The sequence below is a fragment of the Strix uralensis genome, chromosome 2 (assembly GCF_047716275.1).
Source record: "Strix uralensis isolate ZFMK-TIS-50842 chromosome 2, bStrUra1, whole genome shotgun sequence".
Classification (NCBI taxonomy): domain Eukaryota; kingdom Metazoa; phylum Chordata; class Aves; order Strigiformes; family Strigidae; genus Strix; species Strix uralensis.
The window spans coordinates 45,233,362-45,252,561 of record NC_133973.1 but is presented as its reverse complement, the minus strand read 5'-3'; the positions used below and the strand labels follow the sequence as shown (position 1 = coordinate 45,252,561).

General features: G+C 32.6%; 1 protein-coding gene across 10 annotated transcripts in view; it reads right to left on the bottom strand.

The window, feature by feature from the left end:
- The window catches only part of DMD (dystrophin), a 1,145,544-nt gene that overhangs the window by 672,193 nt on the left and 454,151 nt on the right, over positions 1 to 19,200 (bottom strand). For 8 of the 10 annotated variants that reach the window (XM_074858566.1, XM_074858564.1, XM_074858568.1 and 5 more), the window contains 5 exons: positions 18,432 to 18,602; positions 14,723 to 14,845; positions 13,079 to 13,216; positions 10,975 to 11,127; positions 9,883 to 10,065 (listed from right to left, as the gene is read on the bottom strand). In XM_074858566.1, the coding sequence (XP_074714667.1) occupies positions 9,883 to 10,065; positions 10,975 to 11,127; positions 13,079 to 13,216; positions 14,723 to 14,845; positions 18,432 to 18,602 (768 nt within the window). Of the gene's footprint in view, positions 1 to 9,882; positions 10,066 to 10,974; positions 11,128 to 13,078; positions 13,217 to 14,722; positions 14,846 to 18,431; positions 18,629 to 19,200 lie in introns of all 10 variants that reach the window. The other 2 variants (XM_074858574.1, XM_074858572.1) reach the window with 2 other exon arrangements.

Here is a 19,200-nt window from a genome sequence, read left to right as displayed (position 1 = left end):
TTAGCACTGGAAAACTCAGTGTTAAAGCACATTTCACCCATCTCAGTATATCCATTTTCTTTCCTCTTTCTACAGAGGGAACAATCCCAACATCACTTTTGCTGTTCAACAGTTTACACTCACAAAGCCTCCAAACTTTTTCTGTTAGGCCTTGACAACTGTTCCATTTTTGGTCCCTTCTCACTATAGGCCTCCAAATTCATAACGACCTTAGTGAGCTATGCTTTTGAATTAATAACTTCATACAAACAGAGTACATGGGAGGAGTAAAGCAGCTAAACACACCTATCACACTACTGTACCATGATGCTGCTCCTAGCAGCATCCTGATGAGTTCAGGAAAAACAAATATGTGCCTCCTCCTGAAGTGAACTAATGCTTGAGAAAGTACTCTTTAAAAGCAGCTGTAAGATATAGGAGAACGTAAAAAGTCAGTCACCTCTGAAGCATAAGCATAGGTGTGCTACACACACAGAAAATAAGAAACAGATAGCAGACACCTTCTGGACAAAGGCAGTCATGCCTCGAAGAGTCCAATAAACTTTGGAACAGTTTATTGCTTTCTAGAGCAAACTGTAAACTACATGATATTTGCTAGCCCATGATTAGCATCAATATATCAAATAAAGAATTAAAACTGCAAAAGGATGATCAAATGCTGTCAGAGATCAATAAAACCACTTTCAACTACATATTTATACATAAAGAAGCTTTTATTCACCCCTTCCTATGCTGTGACTGGTGATGTCAGCTAAATTTCAGAAAAATAAATTGTGTCTTCAGTATCACTAGTACATCTTACCTGTAAGTGTGTATATATGCAGAAAGTAGATAAAAATTACACCAATAACATGGAATTTTCATTATTGAGACTGGATGGTGTTAGTCAATCACAAACAAGTTATCTATCAATACAAAAAGAAGCATCCTTTTCCAGTATAGAGAGACCTAAATCCTCACTACAGGATTAAAAATTTATAAAATGCTTATGTAATTCCATGAAGGCAAGACCTTAAAAGGGACTTGGCAGCATTAAAATCTATTTAAAATAAGATTTAAAAAAAATATCATATTTTCAAGTTAGAATGTAAATATTTTTTCACATATGTGATTTTTCTACTCATGTATGATTGCAATCCAAAAAAGCCCACACATTGCAATACTTACAACATGTATTTTAATGCTTGTATCTGACTTCATCAGTGACTTTTATACAAATTGAAACTTTAAATATACACATGACTATTTTCAGCACTGTTCTTGGATAGAGAGGGCTTTATGTCTTCACAATTCTTCACTGCTAAAGCATACCTTACTGACTGAGAACTGCTGCATTAACAGTTTTTATTCTATGATAAAATTAATCTATTTTATCTATACATAAAATGAAATTAAGACAGTTAAAATTAAAGTATTCTTAGTAATAGCATTAATTAGAAAACATTTCAGCAAATTTTACATGCTAAGAATAGCAGGCTTTGATTTTGTAAACCAGCAATCAACAGGCCGTAACCAGTGTGTACTTACTTTCACTATCTTATTTTTGACCTTCATAACTTGATTGAAATGCAAAGGTTTTCACTATAAGAAAAGGTCTGTACCCTGTATTTTTAGGCTTAAATTATGGGACATTTCCCAAAAACTCAGATAGTCATGCTACACTCTGATGAGTTCTGTATGGTGGATTGGATAGATACCTGTGGTTGCTTGTGATACCTGTGGTTGCTTGGCTCAAAGACTTGGATGACTATTTATTCTACCCCCAATTTTTCTTTTTTTTTTTTCTTTGAGTGCACTGTTTGCACATTTAGATGAGAGGAAAAAAAAGATACAGACAAAAGTTATAGCAATTAATTTTAAACATTAAACCCAGAGTGATTTGTCATTATATCGGTTGTATTCAAAGTTGTAACTTTTTTTCTCAGGATGTAAATATATAGTTTAGAAACTATGACAAAGCATGTTGGTGCTGCGGCTAATCCTCTGTGTTCCACACAGCCTCATGCCTTTAGAGCCCTCCAAGATGTCAAATACACTTGGTCAAGTGATAAAATGAAAAGCTTGGGCAATGCCTTTTTCAGTTGCTTAACAGTGCTTTTGTTTTATTCTGGCTTAGATAATTGCTTCTAGATAAGGACTCTCCTCAGGATGAGGCAGTGCTGCATATTGAATTTAGCTGTAGCTTATTTGAAAACTTACCCATTGTTCCTTACTGAAGATCTGCTAGCATTCACACAAATAAGAGACTAACACAACTAACACAAATTCGAAATTATAGCAGTTCTGCTTCTAACTTTTAACCCTGACAATTTCCATTGGTATTTCTTAAAGCAAAGAGGAAAAAAAAATAATTTCAGCTATAAGACTAGGACATAAGACTGTCATATGTTGTACTGTGTGTAAGTCAGCTCTTTCAGAAAATAAAAATATAGAGCACTGTATATCTTATGACACAGCTGCAATGTTATGTCCTGAAGAAAAACAAAACCTAGTAGCATTATGGCATAACTGACTAATCAGAACTACTGGGATTTATAAAGTGTCTCTTGTTTTAAATAAGTTATGCATATATGTTAATTATTTCTGATAAAGATGGCATATCTCAATAATTGTAGTAGTTCAAAATTGACAAGTAAAAGGAAATCTGCATATCTCTGTCATGTGACTTAAACAGATATTTACAACATTATAAAATGACTATTAAAAAAATTAAAGATTATACCTCATAATCATTTAACAAACACTGCTTAGGCCATGTACAGTCACTAACATGTTTTGGGGAAAGTAAGATTTTAACTACCGGTGAGTCAAAAAAGATAGCCATTCTCAGTATTAGAAATCACTAAATAAATAAATTCTTAGGTAGTCATATTACATTTTAGAATGAAAAAAAATCAAACACGTTGTGAAATCTATGTCCTAGGCTGGTTTTCAATAGATATTTTAAAAAGTTATTTAGAATTTTGTAAGGGTTTACCTGGAAAACACTTCTCTAATTGATTTACGTGTTACCTTCCAGTAGACAAAACATATTTGAAAGTTTTTATACATATACTATAAAATACAAAAATCCAGAACTGTTAATCATTTCTTGTACTCATCTTGTAATATTTCTCACAGCTGAAAAAAAAAAAATACAGACCTTATAAAGGAACTGACCTACTTAAGGAAGTATCTAGTTGAGACTTTAGAAGATTAAACTCTTCTACATAGTCTTATATCCTTGTAATCATGATGTCCAGTTGTGACAGTCTCTAATGATTCTGTTAAACTAGCATCGCAAACTCAAATTTGCCTGCACAGCAGGAAATACTCAAAAGAATGGAAGGAATTTCAAATGTTTTTTTACTCAAAACAGAATTTCAAAATTGTATTTCTTGGACGGTGGTAAGAGAAGAAACAGTGTATATAGTGGCAGAACAAGCTTCTACACAATATGGTGGAAGGTAGCCTTCCTAAGAATAGATTTTGGTCAATTCCAATTTATTTAATGGCTGATTTATTAATACTACAGAAGTGCCCTAATCTTAAACAGCATTTAAGGATGTAGCCTTAGGGCTGTCTTGAATACTAATACATGTAACACTACAGACTGATCACCAAGGAACCAATTAATGCTAAATAAAGCACAGATATGTTAGAATACAGTCTATTGATGCCTAAACTAACCCATTTTGAAACTGACTGTTGATTTGTGATGCTAACTTTCCAGATATTTATGCAAACTGTTTGTTGAGATAATTTAGAAAATAATCTAAAAATGCCATTTAAGTACCACATTAGTGTGGAATGCTAACAGCTTCAAAGAGCAAGGTCCTAAACCTTAAACATTGACACTTTCCAGAAATGTTAAAAGGCATTACCTAATTATTTTCCATCTTTATTTCTTAAAATAACCTTAATCTACATTTATTGAGATGCAATCACAGAATAATAATAGGGTTTGTCACTTAGGCTGATTTTGTTACTCCAAGAAAAAGATTTTTTTTTTCTTGAAATAATGTAAATGAAATTGCTGTCAATCCAGCAGTTTTGAAAACTAGTTAAATATACATAGATTTTCAGCACTTGCACTGTACATATACAGATTTGCTTTCTTCAGCATCGTAAGCCAGCCTTAGTCCAAGTTGTAGCAAGAATTTTAATTCTTATGTGATGGGGTAAAGATGTTGAGTTTCACTTTTAAACTTCACTAAAGTTTATAACAGATAATGAAAAATGGCAGAGAAAAATCTTTTCTCTAAAGTTCTGTCACCTACAAAACAGGATTTTTTAACCATTAAAATACTATAGATTTGCAGTGATGATAGTGAACACTGTACAGAATTAATAAGAAAATATGAGAGAAGACAAATACGCTTTAGAACTCAAAAGACTGTAGTAAACTGTTCCAATTTTATAAAAGAAGGCTATAGATGGTCTTCACTTCAATTACCACAACACAGTATGCATTCATTTTAGACAGAGAAGGTAAAGTGCATTTAAAAATGCATTTATAAAACTAGCCTTTCTTCAGCTCTATCAAAGACAATATCCATTTTCAGTGTACTTCCCATATGTTTCTTTTCTTAAATAAGACATAAAACTAAAGTATTTGAAATACAATTATTTTGAATAAATTTTCTAACAGCAATTTCCAGGTTGATGGATGCTAGAAAATGGGTGTAAACATTCAGCTGTGATTCTCTCCCCACAGATTCTTATTCATCCTCACCCCTTTTGCAGACCACAGTCAAAAAGACCAGTCTTTAGCTGTGCTGTGTAAAGCTATTTGTTTAAAAAGCTGCCACTGTAAATGTCAGGAAAGTTAAATGGTGTCACAGGATCATCTCTGTCCTGTCCTTAAGAGACCCAAAGCACATAGGTGAAACAAATACTAATCCATCACTGTATAGTTCTTTTCTTTTGCCCAGCATTTTTCTATTTTGCTTTTCTAATGACTTTTCTCTTTTATTCGTCCTCTCTCCCACTCATTGTAGGAATAATGAAGAATTAGTTTGCCCCTTCTTCTTGGCAACCATTATTTGTTTATTTACCCCAAGAAATATTTAAGCAAGGATAAGAGAAGAAAACCACTTCATTCCAATGCTGCTGGTTGTGGAAACTGTGGAAAACAATGATCGAAAACAATGGTAGCACATTACCACTGAAGTATTCACGTTATTTAGATGCAGACAGATAATTAGGACACCAGGTCCTGTGTTTATCTGTGACAGATTTATTTCAATTAATGTTTGATTTATATTTTATGAATTAGCTTTATATATACACATATTTTAACAGTTAAAACAAAAAAAGTTTAAATTTCACTAAATGAACTAAATAGAGCTCCACAGGGAAATACTAACTGAAAACTGCAAGATGCCCTTAAAAGGCTGAACTTAAACAAACTCTTGAATTTCAGATGTAAACTTGATCAGTCCTTAATCTGGTTCCAGAAGTTGATCACATACTCTCTCACCTGAAGTGATCATCCAGTTGGGAGACAGGTATTTTGAATTTCTGAATGCTTTACAGAATCTTAAAGAGAATAATGTCTTTCATTTGGAAAAATGAAGTTTATGATATTTAGTTCATAGTAAGTACTATGAGTACTGGCATTTTATCCATGTTGCAGATAACCATTGAACTGCTCAGACTAAATCACTTACCTTATAGAAATAAATACATGTTTTGTATAGCTATTTTCCTTATTCATTCTTGCTCAGTGCATAGTCTAATTGGTATGAAAAAGATCTCTCTTGATGTTTATAATTTGATTATTTTTCCCAGTATGGCCAAAATCCAGGCCCAAATATTTCAGTAGTAAAATGACCATAAATTTCAACAGAATGTTTGTCTGTGTCACCAATGAAATTATTGAAATGACTTAGGTAAGCCTATTTTTTTGCTTGTATATGCTTCAATAAGTACATAATTTTGACAGCTGTTTATAGGTTGCAAGAACAATATTCCTCTTGCCCTAAAAATATTCTGGCTTATTATTTACTGCATAATTCTGCCAAGAGAAGAAAAGAAAAAAAACACCACGTGTGATGGCAGAAAGAATGTTGGATAGCTTGATAAAATATGGTAACAGGACATATGAAATAAGAATTTATAGTGTAGGCTCTGCACCTGTGTTCATCTAGAAAATATTTTCTCATGATAAAGACCTTCAGTACTCTCTATATGCAGAGTAATTTCAGTCAGCTCAATAAAATCTAAACTGAGTCATGACATAAACATGCTCATGGACTGCTGAAATGAAAGCATGGAAAAAAACCTTCTATAAAACAGGCATTAACTAAAGCAAATTTAATTAAATGTAATCAATATAGCAGTAACTGATTTTGACCCTGATTTGAATTAAACTATCTGAATCTAGCTTTTTCTTTGCGAGAGATATCTATTCTCATCACCCTGGAACAGTGGCATAAACTGTTGCAGAAAAATAGTAACTGGGAGATTTAGGTTTAGATTGTAGCAAAGGGGATTGATAACTTTTCTAAAAATACTGTGCAACTGCCAGGTCTTAATTATTTCAGATTCTGCAGAGCTAATCTAGAAATAAATGTCTCTTGACCTCTCTAATGTTATAATTTTTACCAAAAGGAATTGTTTTAAAAAAAACCATGTAATTTTAATATGCAAAAAATGCATAGTGTTCTAGGATTAAACTTTAATGGCTTGGTTTTTTAAGAGTATCTTAAGCTTCCATGAATTTCAGTAGGATTTAGTGGTTAATCATAATTTTAAAATATTACGGTAAAATATTCCACTCTTTAATAAAGTATTCAGATTTCACAACTGAAGTTACTACTGACTGATTTAAAATGGAAATCTTTAGCAGAAATGAAGTAGAAAGGTAAACTTTTCTTAACACAGGAATCAGCAATCTGCCCAACTGAAAAACGGAATTTTCTGCCCACTGTTTATTTTGTTACATATGAATAAAGACACCAGGTGGGAGAAGAAACCTGTAAGACAACATGAACTCCAAAAACTTTTTCACACTCAGTGTCATTTTAGGTTTTGTGCAGTTGTATTTATGCATTTGTGTACCACGTTTAACCTGTTATTGCAATAAACCCACCTTTTTCCCTATAGAATGTCACACATTACTCTCTGACAATTTTCATATAGATGTGACCAGTATACCAAATTGAATCATGTCTCAAAATTGGCATTAAACAGAACACGCAGTGTTGGAGGTAATATAACTACATTATACCTTATTATCAAAAGTGATGACAGAAAATTCTTTTTCATAAATATACACCCATATATATTTGTCAATTAGTTGCTGGATATTTACAGCTACATATTTGTGAGACAATCAGAATTTTATGACAATCTACCATGCTAGCGAGAATCAATTGTTATATGGCTATGATTCTGACATCCTTCTGACAGGTCTTCCCAAAAAATATTGGGGAAAAGTAAAATCCAGGGGAGCATGATCATTCTAACTTCACACTTTGATATTAGAACTATATTAGCTCCAGCAAAGGTAAGAAATGCAAATCTGTCATTAAGCCACATAATTAAAGGTCTTCTTCAATGAAGTCTTGCTATGTTTATTAAATGAATGATAATGAATTGCAAGATATACAGTACAACTAAATCCTCATTGATTTATAATAACAACTTTCAATTGTTAAGTCTGTTACTGAATACATCATCAATTATAAATAATAAATGCAGCAGTTTTCTATTTATTTTGCTTTAAAAATAAATTCAGTTTCGTATTTTTATTATATGGTTTTATTCAGTTGGTGGTTAACATAGAAAATCTCCGTGAAAGTTATTTTTGCTGGTATATGCATGTGTTTGAGTGCATAGTTTGATTTTTAATTTTTCTTTTGTATTTTAAAGTCTTGAACAAACAATTAATTAATCCTCACAACATCCCTGTGAGGTAGGTACTTTGGCTGTATTAAAAAAGAAAATAAAGGACTCAAGAGAAATTCACTTTCTTTCACTGATTCAGCAAAGCCGGAACAATAACAAGGCAGTTGTGCTTCTCACTCTGATTTGAGGCATGAAAATATACTGCCTCTCACCAGTTTCAGTAGCTTCTGTAAAACTTCTAAAATATTTTATATGAATATCACCTTGGTCATTGTCGACAGAGCGAGATATTTTTCGTGAGAAATGAGAAGGATGCAGTAATTATCCTGTACACATGTACATTTCATTGAATAATGACCTCATTCCCCAGATAAATACTAACAAGTAGCCTTCTTGTATAAAATATTTGAGCATATTAAAAAATTTAACCATTACAAGGATAGAAATATATAAATAATATATTTTAACAATAAAAATACATGTAATGGTTACAGGGCTTTAAAAAGTTGATGACTGTATTCCCTTGATGGACACAAAAGCATATCTGCTGATGTATCTACCTTATATATTTTAAAGAAAAATATGATAATATATAGTTTTATTGGTTTGCTAGTAAAATTTTATAATGGATATACTCATCCTCTGTCTAGAAGGTGGTGGGTGACATAAAAAGCACATTGACAGCAGAATGTTTTTATATAAATTGCATGCACATCCTTATTTCTTACTTGCTTATCAAAGGAACAAATATATTCATTATAAAAAGACTCATTTACAAGACAAAGTGAAACCTGTTCTAACTCCATGTCAATATAAATGATTTGCAACTGATTACATCCATCAAGTTTAATACAAGACATAGTAATCTGAAAAGAGTAATCAGATGGAACAAGATTTAATAACATACAAACCAAAGTTAATGTTTCTCTGATTGTTTCCATTAACTGCATAGCTATCCCAATTATTTTTTTATATATACATTATGTAACTTAATAGAAGAAAAGTTAAAAATATACAATACACTCAGTACATTAAATAGAGGACTGTGTTGACCAAAAGGTTATACATTATTGCTGATTTTGGAACTTTTTTTTTCTTTTTAAAAACATAGTCAACCTTATATTAACTAGAAATAACATTTCATGTATTTAAATTTTCATTATCCTGTCAGTATGTCCCCTCTGCAATCTAGGTGTATTTAAAAATAAATAAATAAAATTATATTTTGTTGAAACACCCCTTTACCACTAGCACTTTTAAGATTACAGAAGAGCATATAATGCAACAACTTCCTTGAGAGTAAATCTTATCTTTCTTCATATAAAATCAAAAGCCCAGAAGAAGGAATGTCAAGGAAAAACTGCCATATTTTGATCATAAACCTGGAATAGTGACAGTTGTATTCCCTTTTATTTATCCAGTTATTGCAGCATGTATAAACCGGTAGGAATAATTATATTTTATATACAACTAAACAACTCAAAATCAGAAGACACAAAGTTGGTTCATAAAATCAGGTTTTCATCCTGTCAAATTTAAAAAAGTACACTTTCTTGCAAAAAATCCTTTGAGAATTCAAACATTTGAAGAAAAGTCCATGTATATATAGTGTCATAAGAATTTTCTTATCTCTTCTTAAGTGACTATAACATGTTATGGACAAATAAAAAACCAATTAAAATTGGCATGGGATGGGCAGTTGGAAAAAGACAACTTTTGTGTTTTACATGGTCACTAAACAAAATAGATGCATGGCAAACTGATGTTTTTAAACTGGAAAGTGTTATGGAAAAATAATGAGGCAACGGAAATAAACATGAATTTTTCATTGCTGAGTTTTTTGTAATTGGCTGATTTAACTTAAGGGCAATTTTAAGACCAAAGCAGAGAACTACTGTATTAGAATATAAAGATTCCCCCACTTGCAGACAATAAGGTTTTTCTTATTAATATTTGAAGAGTTGACACTGACCCTGAAGCTCTCATTGTTAGTAGGATGCTGTTAGTAGTAGCAGTTGCAAACATGTGGGTTTGCCAGTAACAACTCACAATTTGTGCATAGTTGAGTCTTCGAAACTGAGCAAATTTGCTCTCAAAATCTCGCCAGCGCTTGCTGAGCTGTATCAGGGTTGGCTCCACTGCTTTTGCAGCCCCATCCTTAGACAAGCGTTCAGCCTGCCTGTGCACCGCATTCAGATCTTCCTTCTTCTTCTCCAATTCTCCATCAATCTCCTAGTGAGCAAAACCAATACAGGGCCCAGGACAGTTAGCTAACTAGATCAATCAATTTAAAATTAGCAAAATACTTCTGTCAGAAATTCCATTTTCATTTTATTGTTACAATTAAAATTTACAGCTATTTCATTTCTTATTTTACATTGAAACAAAACAAAAAAAGAACCTTCTTGGACATTGGCTGTAGAGATACTAACAGCTAGTACCCATTGAAAACTCATTAGCAAAGGCCAACAGTTTCCAATTCCAGATTGTTGCTAGTACACTGTGATGGGCAATTGGAGAAACTCTTATCTCAGTAAGGGTCAGCATATTCAGGACAAATAGCGTTTGGACAGCTTACAAATATATTATTTGACTTTAAGATATTACTTAACTCCTGTTTTACTCTGTGGGAAACTCAGAGAATGAAGCAAAGAAAGACGATGCAAAATAAACTAGGAAAACCTTTGACAGTATGTAAATAAATCTATAGAGTTTGACAGTGACAAATGAATATGTTCTGATGAAAATGAATGTGCTAACATGAGACAGAGGTCATCCATATATTGGTAAGTCATTTGTTCATCTGGAACAAAGATACATAAAATCAATTACAATTTTTACTAGAAAACATTTGATGCTTCTTAATACATTGCACACTTTTCATATTATCGACAAAAAATTTTATTTAGTGTGTTTCAAATTATTTATATAACAGTCTGTATAATAAGTACAAGATATAGTACAACAGAGAAATGTCAGTTTGAACACAGATAATTAGGGTTCATTTTACTATAAATAGAAATAAAGAACTGAACTGATAATATTCTATATCTATTGGATTATTTGTTGCATTTGCTGTCTGCTAAATTGATAAACTATCACTCAAAAAGATCTACCATTGCCATCCCAAAACAACATTACCTTTAGCTTCTGCTCATCTTTGTGGTCTGGTAGACTGGCTAACTTTTTCTCAATGTCATCCAGCCATGTCATTAGGTCATCAGCCTGCCTCTTGTACTGATACCATTGATGAGAAATCTCTAAAGCCTTTTTTCTTCTTTGAGATCTCAAGTCCTGTTCACAGTGCAGACATTATTAGAATATGAATTAAAGGCTTATAAAATATGAATTGGCATGTGTGCACACTGAAGGAAAAAAGCACACAAGGACACTATTTTTTTAATTAAATATTGATATTTAAATCTATTTTATAAATATCTCAACACAGAATATTTTCTTCAGTGTATAAGTAATGGAACACAACATATTTACTTCAGTCTAACTGATTTTTTTTTCTTTTAAAGGAGATTACCTAATTCAGGGTTGTTCACATGTTAAATAAACCATTGAGATAGTCACCAATATTCAGAGAAGTTAAGACTCTTACATAAATGTCAATATTTTATATAAAACACTTCTGCTCAGAATACTTACTGGACAGATGGAAACACAGCCCACTTAGTACCTAGCCATAAGTGGGCTTCCTGTGTTTTATGGTCTCCTGTGAAATTCTAGCCTGCATGAAAACTCTGTAGCTACTCAAAAGAAAATAATTTCAATTCAGAAATGTATGCAAAGACAGGTTTCCTCTTTCTAAATTAAATATCATTTACATAACAAATGTCTTGTGTTTATGGCTCAGCTTCATAGAAGTATTAAAACTTCTCTTTAACAGGAAGGTAAAAAAATGTTATGTTATTTCATATAAATATTATTAAATTTACTCCATTTGCATTTGCAGCTTAACTTTGCTTATACAGAATTCATAAAATATTTTCATTACTATAACTTCTTATTAAGAAGTAAATGTAAAAATTACTGTTACATTTTATATAAAAATATCCAGATGAATTTGCTTCTTTGTTCTTGAATTTTATTTGACAAGGTTGAATGCCTTAACTAAGACACCCAAAGGAAAATCAATCACTCTATTCCATAAAAATGGCCAGTAAGGTCTGGTTAATAGCATAGTTCTAGAAACACTTTTCTTTTTTCTCCTCCATAAAAATTATGAATTACTTCCATTTAATTTGGAAGAGTCAAAGACACGCCTAATAGATTTCAAGTTTCGTTTACATGTGGACAAAACAGTGGTATATTCCAGCTATTCTTTTACTGAATTCAAACAGATTTGCAAAACTGTAGAAGTTAGAATAAAATCCATGGGATAGGAAAGATTTTACTTAAAAATAAGTAATAATAAAATGTAACCATGCCATGTTCCCCAAGCCAAGAACAACTTAATCAAAATTTTCAAAAGAAAGAAAAATTCTACTTGTCAATAAGATGAAAAATTCTCCTACAGTAGCCAGAGCCTACAGCTCCATGTAGGTGACCAAGGTAACTTTCCAAAATGTAAGGTTCTTTCTTTCCTCACTTTTGTTTTTACCTGGAAAGCAGACATTCCCAATTATGACTATTAGCTTGTCCCAATAGGTCTCACTGTGGATGTTTCTAAGTATCATACAGTTGTACTTCCAGGACAGTGGTTATACAGAATTTTGATATGTGACTTTGGTTTTCAGCCTCTTAGCTGCTAGGTCTATTGGTTCTACCACCTATCCTATTCTAAAGAGGCTGGATCCACTTTTCCCACTAGAGAACATAGCATGTAAATCTTTTACTAAAGGATGAAACAACTTATTCATTGCCAGAAGTATGTTATACAACTGAAAATAAGAGTTTGTGAGAACTGATTCTAACTAAGGTCTTGACTGCTGTTGGAGAAACATAAAACATGCATAATGTGTTAGAAAAGGAATTATTATCAAAGAAAACATTGTTGTCCAACTGACAATCACACAGTTGTAACTCTGAGGACAAAACAGTACTTGTTAAGCTGGAGATTTAAAATATCTTTTCCAAGGCATCAGGAGAAGTATATCAGAAAATATATGTTTATAGCCAAATAGTTTTTAATTACTCATCTCTAAATAGTAATGAAGATTCATTTAACTGAACAATGCCCTGAAATGAAGAAAAAACCTGGTTTAGTAGTATGTGCTTATAACTGTAGCTCCTATACCTTGAGAGCATTATGTTTAGTCTGCAACAGCTGTTGTTTTTTCTTTATTTCCTCCCGTTTTCTCTCATCTGTGATTCTCTTTTGAAGCGTGTCGCCCCTTTGCAGCAATTCTTTCACTGTGCTCTCATCATCTTCACTCTGATTTAAAAAAAATAACAAGTATAATGGGCATTTAAATCTAATTATTACCTAAATACTAGGAGATACAGACATATAAAACTATACATCCTCTCCTAGGGTAATCATCTAACAGCTACTTGAAGTTCTATACTGAAAACCTAATAACTTTTACTTGCTTTCTACAATACGGGTAGACATTTGAGAGGGACAAGTAAAACAGCACCTGAAAAACTACAGATGTTTGATATTAGATTTTATGCAGCATCTAGGATAACAGGATGAAAACATTAGAGGCAAAAAGGTAAAATATATTTTGCTTTAAAACAAAAAGAATAAATATATTTAAAATATTCTAAATTACTGTCAGTAGTCATGGAAATCGCCAGTATGCTAGAAGACCATGTAATTCCCAACCACTTCAGGCATCACCACAGTGCAAAACAGATATTCTGGCAGGGAAAATTATACCACTAAGTACTTTTTACATAGAAGTTGAATCTATGCCATAGCTTCTGGGAGTGTATCTCTCGAACCACACTAAACATTTTACGTAAAGAAAGGGAACAAAATATGTTCAAATAGTGGCAACTGCCCCATCAAACTTGATTCACTTAGAATTTACCACAGCAGTACATACTGCCTTAAATTTTACTTTTCCTGCATTAAAAAAAAGGAAAAAGAAAACAAATCCTGTAAATATTCCTTTCAGCATTGCTATAAAATAGCTATATTTGAAGAATTCCTTAAAATGAAAAGACTATTCAGTCTTAATATTGCTTGTAAATAAATATATATTCGATCTTGCTGAGGACTCATGAAGAGAGGGGTCCTAAAGACAAATCTCTTGTTATTGCCAAGCCAAGAAATATCATCTCTCTGAAAATCACTCTGGAGAAAACAGACTACAGTGGCAACAGTAGCAAAGCACAGCAGTATTTTACTCCTCTCGTGTTTTTTTTTTTTTTTCTCCACTAATATGCATAAACAGTTTTACTACTTGCAAAGAGCAAACATGAGTAATAAAGCTTACCGCAGCCACAAAAACTATTGACAATAAATGGTATAATCAGATTGGTTAAGAAGTAATTGGCAAGTGGCATTTCTTTCAGTGATTATTGCCTAGCATTTGTTTCTAGTGAATGTCTTCTTTTATTGTATTGCCCATTTAGATACATCATTCTGAGTTTTCCTGGTCTTTATACTGCTACAGAGATTTTAATATTCATTCCGAATTCTATAATATTGCTAGTACTAGTATAGGACCCATAGATAACATTCCTGTTTTGCTCAGTGTCTTCACAAGGGTCAAAAAATGTTTTTCTTATAAACTAAGAATTAACTTATCACTAAAACTTTTAGTTAATGTTAACTTGGGACTTGTGATTTTATAATATATTAGCACAGTAAAATTTTGTCTAAGTTATATCTAAAGATCCTATCACAAATATGGAAGTTTCTAATTTTCACTCATTTTTTTTCATTTCCCTGTCTACTTCACTCAGACTTCCATTTCAACCAAATTACCATATCTTTACTGAAGTCCTCCTCTTTCAGATTCACTCCCTGCTGAATTTCAACCTCCAGTGGTTCAAGCATTTTTTGTATATCGAAGTCAAGTTGCTCCAATTCCTTCAAAGGAATGAAGGGCTAAAATGAAAGAAATACAAAGATTATTTATTTATATCAAATACTTAATAGTTTTATTAGAAACATAAATGAAAAGAGACATCTGTTCTACCCCCTATTGTAAAACAATGGTAGACTTTCCATCATGTGAAAAAATATCTACACCATACAACTCAAAGTACCCAAAGATCCAAGTAAAGATAGGTATTTAACAATACTGTAGAATTTCTGTATAAGAAAACACGAATTCTATGGTGAGTGAAAATAAAATTAAAAAAAAAAAAAATTGTATCCTCACCTTTGTGTGTATGAACAGGTTCAGATAAACAGTGTAACATAACTATTTTTCTAGAAATTAAATGTTGACACTACTTAGCTAAATCTAGTTTGCCAGAAATTACTCACACAGCAACAAGCAATCCATTCAGAGGAAAAACCACCTACTACTACCAACTGAGAAAAATTTCACGATGATTAGTTTCAGTATTTTGAAATCATTGCTCTCTCACAAAGAATAGCAAACATTCCAGGTGAATTATAAACAAAAGACAGATAATCTTTGTGTAAGATATTCCCCTAACAATATTTTGTAACATATTAAAAAAATCAACAAAACTTCATTAAAAGAGTTTGTGTTTCAAAAAAGCCTCAACAAAAATGCAGGACCAAAAAACCCTCAACCAAACAAAATAAACACAATTCCTCCAAAATGAATCACAGTATAGTTATGGTGCTTCAGCTTAGTGTTCAGTTTTGAACTCTAAAGCAAGTGCCAATTATTAACGATGATGTACCATCCTTTATCTACCTGATACTCGAGTGCCTGTGGATAGCTTAACGTACAATATGCAATATATTTAAGTGCATTGCAAAGGATCAACAGAAAAACTTTTTTCTTTCAAAGTTTTAAATGCAAGAACCACCAACAAATTCTTGATGATTCTTGCATAAAATTTAGATTTAAAGGTAATTAATGCTTTATGATGTTCTAGGAACTCTTGGACATACAACTATCTTCTTGCTAAAGACATAAGTCCATTATATTCTAATGAGTTCTCTTTTACTCTTCCCTCCAGTACAATTGGTATTTATTACAAAGCAAAAGCTTGTAAAGAAGATGGTAATAATCAAAGTTGATCAGTTTAAACAAGAAACACTGGACATCAACTGTAATCTGTTCTTAGCTGTTCCACAGATGACCTGGGAAAATTAGGGTAAAAATGCCTTAATTTTATCTGGATGATTGTTTTAACGACAAAGATTTTGAGCACTTACGAACATTAATGGAAATATAATAATGTATGATATTTATAGAGAATAATACTGTATTTGCAAATTTTTATCAAGCAGCACAGATTTACACTCTGCAAGCACTTCAACTGAGTTAGAAATAATAACAAACTACATAGTAACTTCTCAAATACTCTGAAGTATGTCTTCAAAAGTATTTAAATATCACTAAAAGACAAATCAACTAATAAAACTGGTATATAAAATCTCTGAAAAATGCTAAAAAAAAAAAAACAAAACCAAAAAGGAAAACAGAAGAAAAGTACTAAATGAAACTCCATTAATTGAATGAGGTTAAAAGACCCCTTGAAAATGTCAAGTCTCATCTTAGTACACTGTGATAATTTTGTTAATTCAGAACACAACAATTATGTACTAGCGTTTACCGACTTCACAGGTCATTTCTTATTTACATCACTGTTGTACTGATAACTGTTAGTATTTGAAAAAATATATCTAATTTGAAAACAGATGAGAATTGATTGAAAATAGTATGAGAGCTTACTAACCTCTTGAATTGATTTTAAAATCTGTTATTCACCGAGTGAATAATTTTACCTCAGGATGAAAAACACCCAAGACACTTAGGAAGCATAATATCACTCCATAAGATCAATTATTTTTCAGTTCATGAAGCTGAAATCATGACTAAGGGATGGACAATGAACAATCATGACTATATAGATGGACAAAGCAAGGCACCTAGCAATTTAGTGCTTTATCCAAATGCAGAATTCAGATAAGCTTTTGCCTCTCTATCTTATGCACTACCTTATGCACTACTAGAGATATCCTTTGTGAATCATACTCTAGCTTCCCATTCCCCAAGTTCCTGGAAAAGGTCCCCTAAATTCTAATTTACCATTAAAATTATGTGCTGTAGTAATTCCTTTTATCTTGCTAGGTACATAGTGTATAAAGCTTAGTGAGATGCTGCTATTCTACCTCATGTTGCCCATACAATCATAAATGGGAGAACACTTGAGAGAGAAGGTTGCCAGGTGGAAGACGTTTGCAGGCTGTGTTCTGAAGACATTTCATCTTGACAAGCATTTTTTTCCCCTTCTTTGAGTGAGCCCACAACGTGCAATGCAAACAGTTAACCCATGATAAACCATCTACAGGCAGTCCCATTTTTCCCCAAGACAAGCAACAATTTCACACAACTCTATCAAAGGCTGCATCAGCCCTGTATGTGGAAGTGCAAGGTAAAACTGAGGAGGAAATACAGACTGCAGATAGCTGATGTTTAGAATACAAAATATCATGCAACACAGTTTGGGCTTTGTTCCAAGATGTTCTCTGTCTATAGTTTGTCCTTATGTAAGAAGTGAGAAGGACACCAGAACGGCTGAAGTACTACTGATGGCCAGTAGGGAAACAAAACAAAACAAAACAAAACAACCAAAAAGGGTACTTTTATTCATAGGACATATTATTTTCTGTTCCAGAAAAGAAACCTAAATAAACTCAAATATCCACAAAGAATGTGCTGGTTACACAGGGTATTGAGCCCTGAGTAAACCTGAAACAACTCATGAAAACCATATCTATTTGCTTATGCTTTTTACAAAGCTTATTTCCTGCTCTGCCACTGATCCTCTGTACATTCATTTCCAGTGCTATTACAGTAGCCAGCAAAAATAGTTAAGATCAAGATCCATGCATTCCCATTATCCTGTATACCAACTTGCATGGCTACCTGCTTAATTTGCTGAATAGCTCTCCACAATAAAGACAGCAAATACAATGGAGAAAGTAGGTAGCTTATGTCCTTCCTCATTCCAATTCAGAAGTCACAACTTGGCTAAAAATTACCTAATCCATACTGAATTCAGATTCAGCAGTCAAACTAGTTGTACAGATGAGTAGCTGAAGTATAATTGATATAATCTATCTATATATCTCTATCTCAACCCTTGGTGAGCAACAGCCTCATAGGGAAAGGCTGAGTGCATTTAATGAAAAATTAGCCCTCAAAAGCCAATCTATATTAAAAAAAGGGCTACTCATACTTTGAGAAGATTAAGAATCTTATTAATTCCCAGATGTAGTTCATTCTTTATAAGTTAATGAAGTAATCGTTATATTCGTATAAAGTCAGTGAATATTTCTAGTTGTGAAACAGTGAAAAAAGACCTTAATGCCAAAAAACCCAAACCTTCACACTTTAAAAGAAAATATTCTTAGGGTCTACATTTTTTTCCTTTAAAAGCTTAGTTTTTGGGGAAACTGCAGCCCGCTATGTAGTTGTAATTGTGCACCTTATATAAATACCATTTTGTATGCATCTCCATATGGAAGCAAGTCCTCCTACCTTTCCACTCTTAATTCTTTGTGATATAGTCGCAAATCGCTGGTTGAGCTCTGACAGTTTAGGCTCTACTACTTTCCTGCAGTGATCTCCATGGTTTGTCATCAAGTCTACTGCCTGGTCACGCACAGAGTCCACCTTTGGATGCATATCATTCAGCTCAGCCTTTAAGCGCTACAGTCCGTGAGCAAGAGACAGGGCTTGAAGTTAGTAATAAATGCAAAGAGAAAGAGAGAGAGAGAGAGAGAGAGAAAGTGTGCAAAGGAATAGGGAGCAAAACCACAAAGCAAATTCAGATAATTATACATGAGTGTGTAAATCCAGTAGAAACACATTAGATAACATTCCTACTCATATCTCTCAAATTTATAGCAGGAATGTATCTACATGTCTGTTTTAATATCTCCTAGAGGAAATTAATGGTGAACATTATTTCTAGGCAGGTTCTTATCTGCAATACTACAATCCTCAGCATATTTCAGGATACGCTAAATTATTTTATGTTCCTAAAGCTAGAAAGTGCTGCTAATTCAAATATTATGTATCTGGATGTATAGTTGTGCTTTCATTACTGTTCATGCCTTTAGTTGAGGCAGGGAAAAATGACCAGATGAAAACCACTGGGAATTTTTTCTATAAATCTATCAAAAATTACCAAAAAATGAGGGCAAATACCTTCTTCCTCTGCAATAGTAATCTTAACAGTAGATCCCAGTATGGGCAAAGGCCAAAAAAGATAGCCAGGCATTCAGGAATCATAAACACAGTTGGG